This window comes from Chrysochloris asiatica, unplaced genomic scaffold (assembly GCF_000296735.1).
Source record: "Chrysochloris asiatica unplaced genomic scaffold, ChrAsi1.0 scaffold00354, whole genome shotgun sequence".
Classification (NCBI taxonomy): Eukaryota; Metazoa; Chordata; class Mammalia; order Afrosoricida; family Chrysochloridae; genus Chrysochloris; species Chrysochloris asiatica.
The window spans coordinates 2,040,432-2,055,609 of NW_006408872.1; the positions used below are offsets into that span (position 1 = coordinate 2,040,432).

The window sequence follows — 15,178 nt, forward strand, 5'->3', positions numbered from 1 at the left end:
GATTTTTCTTCTTTTTTTTTTTTACAATAAAAAAGCTGAGTAATATTGCATAGGAGTACCAGAAACTGCCTCATTGGAAACAAAAACTATTTACATTAAATAAAAAACCTGTTTGCAGGCTGCGTCTGCCACATTTACAGCATGGTGCATACACACTGTGACCAAACCCATGGAGACAGCTTCTGGCACTCGACACCACAGAGCCGCACAGTTTGCCACATGAGAGTAAAGCAGAGGGCGGAGAGAGGAAGGAGGAGGGAGAGGAGGCAAAGAGGGAGGAGGACAGGTCTCGGCTCATTTCTGGTTTCGCAGCTGATTGGACAACCAGTCCAGTCCTTCATAAAGACCATCTCCGCTGGTGGCACAAGTGGCTTGAATGTACCAGTTTCTGTGGCGCAGGGAGTGCAATCCCAGTTTATCTGTGATCTCAGCGGCGTTCATGGCATTGGGAAGGTCCTGGGAAAAAAGGTGGCACAGTAAGAGTCTGGGTGAGCAAGCAGGACCTGCAGCCCCAGCTAGCTCTCCACTGGTTACGACGTGCAACCTGCACATTCTACATGAACCCACTTTAACCTGCCTAATGTCATGCCACAGCAACAACTATTACATAGGATGGCTAAGTGAGTCAAATGAAATCATGCAGAGAAAGCATTTGCTATAAGTACCATCCCGGGCTCAGGACAAACTAATCTGCATCACCAATGAGACCACAGCCCACCCCCCACCCCCGAATCTGTACCGCAGAGGGGTGTGCTCAGGTACATACCTGCTTGTTAGCAAACACTAGTAAGACAGCGTCCCTGAGCTCGTCTTCTGCCAGCATCCTCATGAGCTCTTCACGGGCCTCATTCACACGTTCCCGGTCATTGCTGTCAACCACAAAGATCAACCCTACAAAGCAAGTAGGCATCAATGCAGAAGGCTGAAATGCAGCCACCCAGCTTCCCCTACAGGTAATGGGACCCAACTTCTGAAAATGGAAAACAAATGGGCCACTGTGGGGCTGAGGCATGGTTTTCAATAGCTGCCAGGACAGGACTTGTTGGATGGGAGGCTCAGGAACCCTGCCTGCTGCCTGTGCTGGGAGGGTCCTTGGCATGATCACCCCCCAACAGGGTTGCCCATTCTTTGGACTGTGCCCAAGTAGGCCCACTATACCTCTCCTTTCTAAAAAGGCAGTGGCACCTTCTGGGGGAGAGAGGCATAATGCAGGCAACCAACAAACAAGGAGCAGGCTGGGATCCTCCTGGGAATCTTGAGAGGACATGGGTCTCAGTAGCTGCCAGACAGACCATTCTAAACCCCAATAATGGGAGTTCCCAGGATGGTAATTTTTAAAAACGTGAAGCATTTATGCCTGTTTCCTCATCTGTAGAATTAGGATGATAGCACCAGCCCTACTAGGGCTGTTCTGAGGACTACCTGAGATCAACCATTACAGCATTTAACATGGGGGTAGGGCTCATATATGTGAGTTACTACAATAATCAAAAAACAAAAACCTTTCTTAGACCTATTTGAATTCCAGCCTGCTGACAAGCACTTCCCTACGAAACAGGCCCTGGTTTCTTCTTTAGAGGAGAATGCACACCATGTGCCTGTATCTCTGGGCCCAGTAGCCCTACTGGACCAGGCCCCAGCTGCTTACCTTGCGTGTTCTGGAAGTAGTGGCGCCACAGTGGCCGGATCTTATCCTGGCCGCCGACATCCCACACGGTGAAGCTGATGTTTTTGTATTCAACAGTTTCCACATTGAAACCTGAGGAGTGAGTAAAAGATAGAAAGGTGAGCATCTTCTTTGCCTCAACTATGCCAAGCTGGAGCTATCAAAAAGTTATAGAAGATTTCATCTTTTAAACAAAAGACCCTCTTTACCCACAAGAAGGTCACTGAGGAGGGGAAGGCTGGGTGCCTTTGAAGAGCACTATCAGACTAAGTGGCAGTAGCAAGGCAAGTCCTTGCTGTCCACTCATTTCCTCACAAAGGTCCCTCCCAATTGCAAATTTCCTCCGAAAGGTTCCTCCCAATTTTCAGCTTTTTAATAGAGCTACCTCCTGAACCCGCTTACAACAAAGCCCTACTCCAATCTATCTATCCTGCTACTGTCACTGGACAGAAGCCCCCCAGATTGTTCCAGAATGAGAAGGGTTGGACTTCTTACCTATAGTGGGAATAGTGGTTACTATTTCGCCGAGTTTCAGTTTGTATAGAATAGTAGTCTTTCCTGCAGCATCCAGGCCAACCATGAGAATGCGCATTTCTTTTTTGCCAAACAGGCCCTTGAAGAGGTTAGCAAAAATATTCCCCATGCTTGCAGACTGGTGAAATCAACACTGGCTAGAGACACCTGAAAAGACAAGATTTTCCACAGGTTTCCATCTCTGTGCTGCCTCACTGTCAGCACTGCAGAAGCAATTCAAAGACCACCCACCCAAGTATGTGCTCATATATTGTTACCTCTTTCTTAACCTCACAGTTCAGGAGAGTACTCAATTCTAGTTCCCAAGCAACAGAAAAAGGAACCTTGCATATTGAGCCACTCAAGTGAATTGCCCCCAAATCAATCTTACAATGGAGAAATTGGAAATCTTAAGACAGATTTGGATTTTTTTTTTTAAAGACTTGAATTTTTTATGAAGCAGAACCTGATTCCTAAGTTCCATCAAACATGCCATTATTCTAAATATGAATGACACTTTAAAACACATGCACACACTTGTAGAGGGGATATTTACCTTTTGAAATGTTTGCTTTCAAATGAATTAATGTTTGATTTTCTCTACAGTCTAACAGTTTCCAGGAGCCAGCAAGAACAACCCTAAAGAGCCACCATCCCATCAAGGGTCCCAACCCCACATACAGAGTGGAACAAAGTCCACTCTGTTACACAAACCAGAAACCTGTAACAGGATTTCAGTAAGGAGAAGTCCGTTTTCACTCAAGTGCTAGAGTTTGGCCATTTAGCTTGTAGGGCCCCCGAGAGCACAGCAGGGTAGTCTAATAAGCATACACCCAACTCCTGCCCCAGCCCCAGCCCATAAGCCACCAATAAGCCTAGGCTCCAATCCAGTCTTTGTTTTAGGAAGACAGAATCCATTGTCACACACCCTCCAGCAGAAATAAGGCCATAGTTGCATCATCCCTAGAGCACGTTGCTCATGGACTCCTCATGGGTAGCACTGTTAGATAAGAACTGGACTGCCAGACACAGTTCAAATCCACCAGTCTTCCATGGGAGAGAGGAGGCTTTCTGCTCCTGTGGATTCACAGCGTTGGAAACCCTATATGGGGTCACTAGGAGTTGGAATTGATTCGATGGCACTAACACCACAAGAAGCATGAGTGGTCTGTCCCACATTGCTACTTTTATTTCCACCCAACATAAATGCTGGGGTTACTGATCACATCAGCCAGTATCACAGTATCAGAGACCAGGCTCAAGATTCACAGGAAGGAAGGGTCACTGCGCCTGGAGAAAATTGGTCTTGAGGGAGCAGGGGAAAGAAGTTACAGCGTCCCAGAGGCCTCATGCTCTGACCACTAAAGTAAGTGCTTGGTCATTCTGTGGACGCTTAAATCCTTTACTTGTTTTGTTTTGCCTCCCCCCCACCAAAACACAACCAGGAACTTTAGGATTTTTTTCTACCTATCAAGTAAAATTGGAAGTCCTGGCAGAAGCTGTAAGAATTGGACTGCTAAAGGCTTGCACAGTTTGAACTCACCAGTCACTCCTAGGAAACCCTATCCAGGGTCATGGAAACCACTATAGGACACTACCAACAATAGTAAAAACCAAAATCATGCGAAAAGAATGAGGGTTTTTTGGGTTTTATGTACTGGTTTAAAAAATGAATCAATATATATTAAGGTAAGGTGGGGTGAGGGAGAGAGGTGCAAAATAGTACAAGTCTTTCTCAAAGTATTACTTATTGGTCTATGCAGAGACACTCCAGAAGTCTGTTGATAAAGGGGCTGGGGCAATGGATAGGTTAGAGACCAATTAAGAGACTTTTCACTGGATGCCTTCTCCCTACCCCCTCTGAAGTGATTTCAAACCTCTTCAACCTTTCCTGATGGATATGCTGGAGATGATCAACCAGTCATTTGGGTCACCATCCCCCAGCCCAGTCTGGGTTTATTTGGTCTCCCCAGGATGGGCTGCAGATTATACATCTTGGAAATATCAGTGGGTGCTGTGTTCTTCTCACTGTTTTCTATCTGGTAGTATGGGATTTAGACAGTACTCAAGACTAATAACCCAATAAAGGTGATGTTTTGCCACTGTGATGGTTGCTAAGTGGTGACTTTCTACTTTAGCCATTCCTCCTACAGTTATTAGTTAGCAATCTACTTACTGTACAGAAACACCTTTTCCTTCCACCATTTACTTATTTGTTCGTTGCTATCAGCATGGACCCATGAGTTCCCATTGCATGCAGTCAATGGGCCATAGTCAGTCACCATCACTCTTGATGTGGAGGCTCCAATGGTCCAGACTTGGCCAGTGGAGCCCCTTCGAGCTGGCTTCAGTGCCATTTTGACACTTTTAATTTCTTTTTGGTTTTGAACCATATTACCTGTTCAAAAAATTAAATGAATTTTAAAACTTAGATATTTTCTGGAGACAACCAATTTTCCTAAAGATAGGATTAAAAATTCTTTAAGGAAAATAGGGCATTGTGAGCATAAAAATAGATCTGTTTATTCCTAAAATAAATGCAGAAACCCATAAGGACAAAATTTTGAAACAAATTTTGACTAGGCAGAGAAAGCTAGCATCTAAGCCCCTTGAGAGAAGGAGACACAAATGAGAAGCAAGTCTGGAGAACCCTGGAAACTTGGGGAACATGCTGAACTAGGTTTCAAGATGAACATACCCCTGCAGGCTTCTGCTTCTGTACACAAAATGGAAGACTTAATAGCCCACTCCAAGGCACACTATAAACTGTAGAGCACCAGGGGTCAAAAGATCTTAAAAGCACCCACAAATTATAAGATAAATAAGCAATGCTTTAAATATTCCAGGAATGTGACTTTGCAATCTTTAATTCTATATCCAACCAAGGTATTAATTAAGTGTAAGGAAAGAATAAAAATAATTTCAGAATTGCAAAGCCTTAAAATATATGCTTTCAAAGTACTCTTTCCTCAGAAGGTAACTATTACAATACAAGAAAGGACACTCCATCATAGGAGAGGGGAAGGTGTAATCATCAGGCCTGTGCCTAAAGAGCATATGCAATGAAAACTGTATGGTATTGATTAATAGCATATACATGAACATCCCAATTTGCTAAAGGATCAACAAAGATTTATAGCCTGGGAAACCCTATCAACAGCACTTAACAACAACCAGTCCACGCTGGAACAGAAAGATGGGAGATCTCCAGGAAAAACTGAACATAATTTATTTACGTGATTTTCACATGAAGTTTGACAATTCTATACAGGAATTTTGGGAAAACTAATGACAAGTACACTTTAACATAACTAACAACAAAAAAACACGGATAAAGACAAAACAAGAGATTATTTAAAAATTTACTCCAGAGTAAGAAACTCTGGTAGTGTAGTGGTTACAAGTTGGGCTGCTAACCTCAAGGTCAGCAGTTTCAAACTACCAGCCATTCTGCAAGAGAAAGATGAGGCTATCTGCTCCCATAACGATTTACAGCCTCAGAAACCCTATGTGAGGTCTCTATGAATTGGAACCGACTCCATGGCACACCACCACCACCAAATCACACTACTTGCTCAGAAATATACATTATTTATGTAATTATGATATCAGTAATTGTTGGGATGTTGGGAAGCTGAAGTAAGAACTTGTCGTGTAAAAGGCCAATCCTCGCTATCCAAATTAAGAAGTCTAAATTTGATAAATTGAGAGAAAAAGAGCATATGCATGCTAATTTAGAAGTAAAGTCAGAGATAAGCAATGAAAGGAGGTGTCCCTGGGAATAGGATAAGGAGTTGAGAGGGGTTTACAATAGAGTACTGTTATTTGTATTTCTTGCATTAGCACTTAAGTATTACATTAAAAAAAAAAAATCAACATAAAAACAAAAACAACCTAGGCAGCAAAGGGGAAAAGTTACTCATACCCTCACCAATCTCCACAGCAGACACACAAAATTCTCCACATGAACAAAGTCCAGTGGTAGGAACTGAAGGCTGGATTCCAGCCACCAGGTGTGGTTTAAACATAACCACAGCATTCTGTTCACAAACCACATGTGTTTTACACTTTGTAGGACCAAATGATACTTCCAAAATCCAATTCTGTTTGGTCCCAGCAGTATTCCTGGCCTGCATAATAGCACCTGTAAGCAGCAAAGTTTGCAAGTATCAACGGTCCAAGCCCACCCCACCACTCCCATTTATCTACTTTATATTTTTTAAATTTATATATTCTCTCATTCTGCAGTAAGTCTAACCCTAACACACTATACAGAGTAGGGTAAAAGTTCAATAATGCCAACTGGAGCACAAGTTCTAGCTTGTTGTATAATGCTCAACCCAGGTGCTGATATTTCACCCTTTCCTTCACACAGTAGAGTCAAAACCTGTTTTTCAGGTTCATCTTGAATACTTGCTGTATTAAATAGTAAAAACCCTGACATTTAAAAAAAAAAAAAAAAAAGCCTGTCAGTTGTGGTCAGGCATCTAGTACAACTCTTATTAATTTAGAAGAGACAACAGTAATTTTAACAGCTCGTTCTTGTTTCCTGGGATGGAAAGTTCTGACTAGTCTGTTTTCCACACCTCCTGTGATCTCAAGGTCCAACCCATATGAGGTCTCTGCTTTTGAGAAGCAAGGTGATATAGAGATGTCCTTCCATGACAGTGACTGTCCTCTCTTTGGGTGCTTGCTGCTGGGTGCTGTTCAGTCTATTCCAACTTACAGACAGCCTGTATAGGGTTTCTGAGGCTTGAAACCTTTGCGGAAGCAGGAAGTCTCATCTTTTTCCAGAGAAGCAACTGGTGGATTCGAAATGCTGACCTTGTGGTTAGCAGCCCAACATGGAACCTACCAGGACTCCTTTCTTTTTGTGCAAGACCAGAGAAAAATGACAAGGGTGGCTTTTAGGAATCAAGCAGAGAATATTACAGTGAAATCTGCGAGAATTAGAACTTGTGGGGTCTGCCTTGTTTTTGCAGGTTTTACAAGTGTTTCACTTTGATAAGGTAAAAATGGAATCACTTTGATAATGGAAAATATTTCAGTTTTCCTTCTCTGATAGGTTTTTGCCTTACCTGGTTCTGGCTTTTATACATTCAACTCTGGTGGGCTACAGTCTCTCATGTGGAAGAGAATGACTACGGAAGCAGTCAAGGTCAAAGGGCATCACTGGGAGAAAAGCAAAAAGCCTGCCTCATAGAGTGTCACACAAACTGGGAACATGCTTAGGAAAAAATAATCTAGCCTTTTGAGTTTACAGCAGTTCCACTTGAATGAATGAATCCAACAGAACTGGTTTAGCTGCTGAAGAGAAATGTACCTGGGACCCAAGTAAACCTATGACCTCTACCTGTGCCACTGGCTATAATTACACTCAAGTCTCACAGAGATTTCAGGATATGGCAGGGACAAAGTCCTCGTCTAAATTTAGTTGTACATCTTGTCTCTGCAGAAGTGTATGTTCAAGTAGAAAGCTTATAATTTCTCCTATACCGTTAAAATTGGCCTATTAAATAGAATTTCTACAATAAAGAGAACCTAAAGTGCTAGGAATCATTAGAAGGAAACCAAGCACCAATGCAGAACACAGATCATTGTTGTTCAGTGTTTAGTCAGTTCCAACTCATAGCGACCCTATATAGTTTCCAAGTCTATAAATTTTTATAGGACCAGAAAGCCTCATCTTTCTCACAAGGAGAAAGTCTCAATGAAGCAACACTGAGAAACATATTTCCTCTGAGACCCTTGATGGATTTAAATTTAAGGAAGGTGACTAAGTGCTCAATCATGGAAGAAAAAGAAAAACCACCAAAGTGTAGAAGTATTCTAGAGCTATATTATCCTAGTTTGCATCTAAAAAATGAGTTCTAAGAAAAGATTTGTTTTCAAAATATTTTTCCAAATCCCACACACCCTTCAGAAAGAGAATCTGCTGTCCAGGAAGGGAGCAGAGCTGCAGAAACCCCCAAAGTCAGCACCCTTACTCTTAAATGATGGTATCAATAACATTTACCTCTCCCTAATTTCTTGTCCCCCAGGAGTTCCAGGAATAAATGACACTCAATTCAAACGACTTTTTGACAGCTCAAAATTGAAGGTAGAATAGAATCTTGAAATTAGCATGTTTATTGGCAGCTGGAAACAAGTTTCCTTCATGTGATTATGTGGTGGTGATATTCCATAGAGCCAGTTTCGACTCATAGCAGTCCTGATAGGGTGGTAGATTCAAACTGTTGACCTTGCGTTTAGCAGCCCGACTCTATCCTGTAGTGTTCCTGTGTAAGAATCAACTTCGAGTCGGTACCGACTCATAGCGACCTTATGCACAGCAGAATGAAACACTAACCTACATGAAAAGACAAATCACTCAGGATCACGGAAAGAAAATGGCATATTACCTCTAATTTTATGAGACTTGAAAGTTTGAGGCCTTCACAGGATGAAAGTCAATGGGCTGTAGTTATGAGGAGCTTGTCCCATCCTCATGGCACAGACACTAGTTGTCTCTCAGTCTGTTCCTTCCCTTTCTCTTAGCAACAGAATTCTAGTTTGTCATTGGGTCCTAGTGTGGTCCTGTTGTAGGATAAGCACTGGGCAGCAAGGCCAGTGGTTCAAACTCACCAGCTGCTTCTTGGAAACCCTACACAGTGTTACTATGAGTTGGAACCGACTCCAACAGCAGTTAACAACAACACAGGCCTTCCAGAATAAATCTGCATCTCTGGCAAGAAAGGGAAAGACAGTAACAGCATCCAAGTCCAGCAGACCTGGCGGTGAGCGGTCTGGACAAGAAAACAAGAGTTGAGGTACCACACACTGGAAAGTTGCCAACAGAGCCAGAGCCATGCAGTGTTCTGAGCAGAGATCTATGTGAAAGAGCAACTGCATGCAGCTCGACAGCCAAACTAGTAACCTATATTGGTGGTCAGATTATAGAAAACCTGTATTTGACTAAAAAAATGCTGTCAAGTCTGTAGGAAAAATAAAAACCCCCAAGCACAAATTTACATCAATCTACACATTAAAGATCACAACAAATTCACTCACATTATGGGACCCCTATCAACTGATGCATCTTCATGAGCAAGGAACATGGCATGGCAGTTCAAAGCCCACAATTCCCAGTAAGCTCTATCAATGTGATAATTTCCAGGTGTGAGGCTCAAATTAGGTTGTTGTTGTTATGTGCCGAGGAGTCGGTTCCGACTCATAGCGACCCTGCACTGGGTTTCTGAGCTGTAAATCTTTACAGGAGCAGAAAGCATCATCTTTCTCCCATGAAACAGCTGGTAGTTTTGAACTGCTGACCTTGCGGTTCGCAGCCCAATTTGTACCACTATGCTACCAGAGCTCCACTCAAATTGGGTAACCCTTTAATTTAGTAAGTTATTAGTAATCCTTTGACAATTAACCATAATTGTGCTTCAATCATATCTAGTGGGAACTACAGAACACTGCTTTTAAACAAGTATTAGGAATTTCCCACTGCCTGAAAGACCAGAAAGAAGCCCTGCTTGTCACTCAGCAAGGCCCAGGAGGCCTGAGATCCAAGCTTGTCTGCGATCTGTCATACACTGCAAGTTCTTCAACAAGCTAGTGCCCACTCAAACTCAATTCTGAAGGCAAGAGCAAATATCACTTTCTATAGAAAAGGTGTCTTCCCAAGAATTAGTCCTTTATTCTAGATTGTTTTAAGAGTGCTTATCACAACACTGCTGGTCATTGTTATTTTTTCACTGGGCCCAAAGAAACTGCCAGTTTCTATATTTTGTTCAGTCTTCAAAGAGGCCACATCATAGCACCCAGTGGTGCAGAGTTAGTTCTTTTACAGCAAGAAGTGGAGCTATGGTGGAAATCAAGTTTCACTGTAACTCCCTCTACACCACTTTCAAGGAAAGGGTACTGTAAAAACCAACAGCTAATATACATGAATCATACAAGAAACTGGCCAAAAGTTTAGCTATTCACCCTCAAACCACTGCCCTTCTGGGAGAGATTAAGTCAATCCCTCAACATTGATTATGAAAATAAGTTACCCCACCTCTTTTCTCAGATATGAAAGAATTGATCTTTTTCAGGAAATAAAAAGTAAAATGCAGCAGGTATCAAGTTATTGTCTGATTCCCTTCACCTTTAGGGCAACAGTTCAACTCCACCTCATATTAGGGTAATGACAGTCTCCATGGCCTTCCATCCCTACCTTTATAAAATCTTGCCAAGCTCTGGGAAGGTACTGTCTTGAGAAGAACCTTTCCTCTCTTGTGTGGGTTATTTCCTACTGCCAGTCAACACTACTAGTCCTGGTATGGCTCTGTAGGATAAGTATTGGACCTCTAACTATAAGGTAGGTGGTTCAAACCCACTACCATGCTCTTGGAAACCCTACACAGGGTGGCTATGAGTTGGAACCAAGTCAACACTTCAAACCAAGGCAACACTATTATCAGAAAACGCTCATTACCACACCCCTGGCTCCTGCTAAGTCCTCCATAGCTCGCACCACCTCTAGGAAAAAAGGTCACAGCCTGGTTAGTGGCAGTTCTCTTCCCCACTGCTGGGATCATTGGCAGCTTCTCAAGTCTTGGACCCAGCCCATCCTTGGTTTCTCACATTTCTTACTGCAGCATGCACTCTTTATCTCCAACCACCTTCATTCCCTAAGTGAGCTCATCCAGGCTGAACGTGTTACCACCTACACATTGACACCCCCCCAAATTGCTATTTCCAGCTAGACTTCTCTTCAACTCCAGACTCATCCTACTGTCCGCTCAACAGACATCCTTTCCAGCTGGGAAGGATGTCTCCCACAGAAAGGTCCAGATCATCTCGACTTTCATGCACTGAAAGGTCCTTTCTCAGACCTCAAACCCTAAAGATATCTCCAACTTCTTTTTCTGTCCTTGCGCCCCAAAATCCAGTCATCACTCCCTTCAAAAGTTGAGAATCTCACCACTTCTCTTCAACTCCATCACCTATCTCCTTGCTATCTGATTCAGATCTCCTCTCACACTGGTAGACTGCAGTGACCTGTCACTTCTAACCTGTTCCCAACACATCAGCAAGAGTGGACATGTTACTGTTATAGTTAAGTTTAATGATTTAAAGCTTCTGCTCAAAACTGGCCAATGCCACCCCCACCCCTGCATTTACAATGGTCACCAGTGATGGTTGGTGATCCATCAGGCCCAATATTCCCCCAATGACATGTTTTATAATGCTACCCTTACATCCTGAAAGAAAGGTAAGTATAACCAAAATAGTGCAAAAAGGAGGCACCTCAAAATATTGACCTAACTGTAAAGTAACAGGAAGTGATTTGTAACAAAATATGAGAGGGCTTCAAGAAGTTCGTGGAAAAATGGTATTTTAAAAGATAATAGAAATAGTTTTCATTTTGTCTAGAGGGGTCTGAAAAGAGATGGATATAAGATTATGATTCAATAGTAATTGGTATCATGACTTATTGCAACTGTCACAATTGTAAAGGTAGAAGTTTTGTAACAAAACAGAGTAGTTACTCTTACAGTCCAGTAGAAAAGGACCCATCAAGGGAGAATAGCACAAGTGGAATGTGAAACCCTATCCAGAGAAGCAGCGATACCAGAGATGGAGGTAGAGATGGGGACACGGAGAGAGGGAATAGCTGAGTACTCTAGATTCATGGAAGGAGAGGGACTGACAGCTGGAGGCCAGGAGGCAGACTTGCAGAATGTTCCCTTTGGTGGTTTAAATTATTATATATGCCCGAGTGTTTAAAAAAAAAAGAGCTAAAATGAATAGTGAGAAATACTGTTAACCGATGGTACATGGAAGAGATTATAATCATTGTAATGAAACAAAGTATAGATTTGTTGAACGTAACTGATGATCTGCCCTGTAAACTTTCACTCAATTCACAATAAAAACATAAAAAAAAAAAAAAAAGATTTTCCCACCAACTTTCTGAAGCCCTGTCACCATAACTTCACATTGGGCATAACCATGATAAAATGATTAGAATCTCTTATAGTACCCTCCTCAGAACCATCATTCCTCCTTGGAAACAGAGAACACTCTTCGTTTCTGGAAAGAAAATCATTTATGATTTACATGATAGCAGTATTCCTGGAAAATCTAGAACATCTATTAAAACTATGCCTAAAGTGTTTTGCTTTTTATGCAAAACATATTATAACCATATTTCCCACCAACATGGAAGTCATACAGGGCACATTGTTGGACCCATCTTAAATGGACTCCTGGTGCGGCACTGTAGGATAAACACTCCACTGAAAGGTTGGCAGCTCAAACTCACCAGCTGTTCCTCAGAAACCCTATACAGGGTCACTATGTGAGTCGGAACCGACTCATCGGCACATAACAACTGTCTCCGGCAATACTTGTAGCAAGCCAAAAATGCTCACATAAATGACCAAAACAACCTTTCTAGAGGCTGTATGTCTCCTTTAAGAACTGTTGTCATACCCTATTAGCCTTGCCTTCTCAATTTTACTCTATTTCTCTCTATTCCTGGTAGGTCTTCAAAAACACCAAGCTTGCCCCTACCTCAGGGCCTTTGCATTGACCACCCCCCTTGCCTGTAAGAAGCTTCCAGTTTCTCCCACAGATCCACATGATCGTAGCTCCTTTATATCTCTGCTCAAATCTTACCTCTATTAGGAATCCCCCTCCCCCCAACCACTATTTAAGATAGTCCTTCGCATGCTCCTGATTACTCCTCCACTCTACCCCATGCGACCTGGCTTTGATAGGTCTCTATGGCACTCAATACCCATATACTTTATCTGTTACTGCCTGCCCTTCGTGTGAAGTTATTTGCCACACCAGGACAGTGTTTTTGTTTTGTTCACTGCCACAGCCCAGTACTCCATGAACAGTATATCCTCTGCCTAGAACACTTCCTCCTGCCCACCTTAAATCAGTCTTCAATTTGGCACCAGATAGAGGTGTAAACAGTCATAAAAGAAATTTACTAGGGCCCATAAGATCAAAAATATTAATTATACATCTACAAATAGGCTTTTCCTGAAAATCTGTTTGTCAGCAAAATCTATTAATCCAACAGTGAAGTTCATACTGTTTTAGGCGGTTCAAGCTCACCAGCTGCTCCTTGGAAACCCTATACAAGGTTGCTTTGGGTCAGAATCAACTCTGTGGCACTTAACAACAAAAGCATATTCTGGATTCCTGGTGTGGTGCTGCAGGTTCACAAGGTCGGTAGTTCAAACCCACAAGCTGCTCCTTGGAAACCCTAGAAACTTCCCTATGAGCCAAAACTGATTGGACGACGTTTAACAAAAAAGCATATTCCAGTATGAGCACTGCTTTGAATGTAACGACGTAAAACCCCAGGAATATTAAAGACACTGTTAATTTCTCGAGGCAAAACGTGGCATCTCAGCAATATAAAATATCACAGGCCGGTTATGTACATGTGCAAAATTTGCTTCCTAACTTCTCCTTCTGATACCTTGAACCAGTAATTAAGAACTCATTTTCATTTATTTTTTTAAAAGTAGTTTTCAAGATTTATCACTCTGACAGAGAGAAATGCTAAAAGCCATCAGCATTTAGTTAAAAGAGTGTAATATATTAGATATAAATTAATGGATCATATTCTGATCTATATAGAAATCGGAGGAAGGCACACTGTTAGCTGTCACATTTCTAACTCAACTTTTAACTCCTATTCTTCACCCAAGACTCTAGATAGACTCTAGAAATTGTTTTCTTGGCCGTTTGTACTTAAAGTCAATCTGAAAACCAAGCAGTTGCCAATCATGTATGCCAAAGTAGAACTGTGTACCATAGGGTTTTCAACGGTTGATTTTTCATAAGAAGAAAGCTTCTGAGAAATCTCTGGATAGACTCAAACCTAACCTTTCGGTCTATAGCCAAGTTTTTCAACCATTTGTACCACCAAGAACTCCAAATCAAACTAATATTTGAGGCTTGGAGGTATAGAAAATGTCTTCCCCCTAAAGTGAATTGCTCCCAATGCTGTTTGTGAAATTTGCCACTTTATTTTTTTCCAGTCTCTTCCCTTATAAGTCATTCAAACCACCCTCCCTTCCTCCTTGCTATTGTCATGGTAGCAAGCAGCTCCACTCTTCCCTATTTGCTGATGACAAGTTGCCAAAGCTCTTATTACCACTGTTTGTAAGAACCAGGAAACAGAAGGTATTATGCAGATCAGTTTCAGAGAGCCTGTAACCATTCTTTCCAAATACTATAGGGGAGCTGCTAAGGTAGGACTCTGTGGATGAAGGCCTTAAGAGATTCTTCTAGGAATAAAAAGTGATGTTTCTGTGCTAAATTTTGCACACACAAAAAAAGCTTCCAACCAACCAAGCCTTTGGACCCACTGGAGAATACCTTATTACGTGTTACTCCTAAGTAGCAGCAGAGTCCTGGGTTAATGTGCCAGACTGCAAAGCCGTTTGAACTGCAAGGTCGGTGGTTCAAGCTCACCAGCTGCTCCTCAGAAACCCTGTACAGGGTCGTTATGGGTCAGTATCAACTTGACAGCACTTAGCAACAACAATCCTTTACCCACCAGCTGCTCCTTGGAAACCCTATACAGGGTTGTTATGAGTTGGAACCAACTCAACAGCACTGAATAACAGGGTAGACTCAACCCACTAGTAGGTCAAAGTCTTTTCTAAAAGTCTATTTGAGATAACACTTGTGTTGTTGTTAAGTGCCGTCGAGTCAGTTCCGACCCATAGCGACCCTGTACAGGGTTTCCGAGGGTGTAAATCTTTACGGGAGTAGAAAGCCTCATCTTTCTCCCGCGGAACGGCTGGTAGTTTTGAACCGCTAACCTTAAGGTTCGCAGCCCGATTCGTAACCACTATGCTACCAGAGCTCCACTGTGCACGTTATCAATAATCACCCATGCCAATGATGAACAGATTCGGAACAAAAAAAGGTAATTCTCACCTAAATGTTAAAAATCCCAACAGAAAGAAACAGCAATAATGTCATAAAGGTTGA

The 15,178-nt window shown here is 42.2% G+C and overlaps 1 protein-coding gene across 2 annotated transcripts; it reads right to left on the minus strand.

The window, feature by feature from the left end:
* Window positions 1–294: 294 nt before the first annotated feature.
* Window positions 295–2,309, minus strand: ARF1 (ADP-ribosylation factor 1). Of its 2 annotated transcripts, none has more exons than XM_006876121.1 (4): window positions 2,162–2,309; window positions 1,649–1,759; window positions 794–891; window positions 295–426 (listed from the first exon to the last, which is right to left on the minus strand). In XM_006876121.1, the coding sequence occupies exons 1-4, from the start codon at window positions 2,307–2,309 to the stop codon at window positions 295–297; spliced, it is 489 nt and encodes a 162-aa protein (XP_006876183.1). The 2 variants fall into 2 exon arrangements, with proteins under 2 accessions (XP_006876183.1, XP_006876182.1); XM_006876120.1 differs by having other exon boundaries at window positions 295–456; window positions 767–891.
* Window positions 2,310–15,178: the final 12,869 nt, after the last annotated feature.

Coding starts and splice junctions, on each gene's coding strand:
- ARF1 (XM_006876120.1), bottom strand. CDS start 2,309: ATGGGGAATATTTTTGCTAACCTCTTCAAGGGCCTGTTTGGCAAAAAA. Junction 1,760..2,161: donor AACCACTATTCCCACTATAG/GTAAGAAGTCCA, acceptor CTCACTCCTCAG/GTTTCAATGTGGAAACTGTT. Junction 892..1,648: donor CTACTTCCAGAACACGCAAG/GTAAGCAGCTGG, acceptor CTTGCTTTGTAG/GGTTGATCTTTGTGGTTGAC.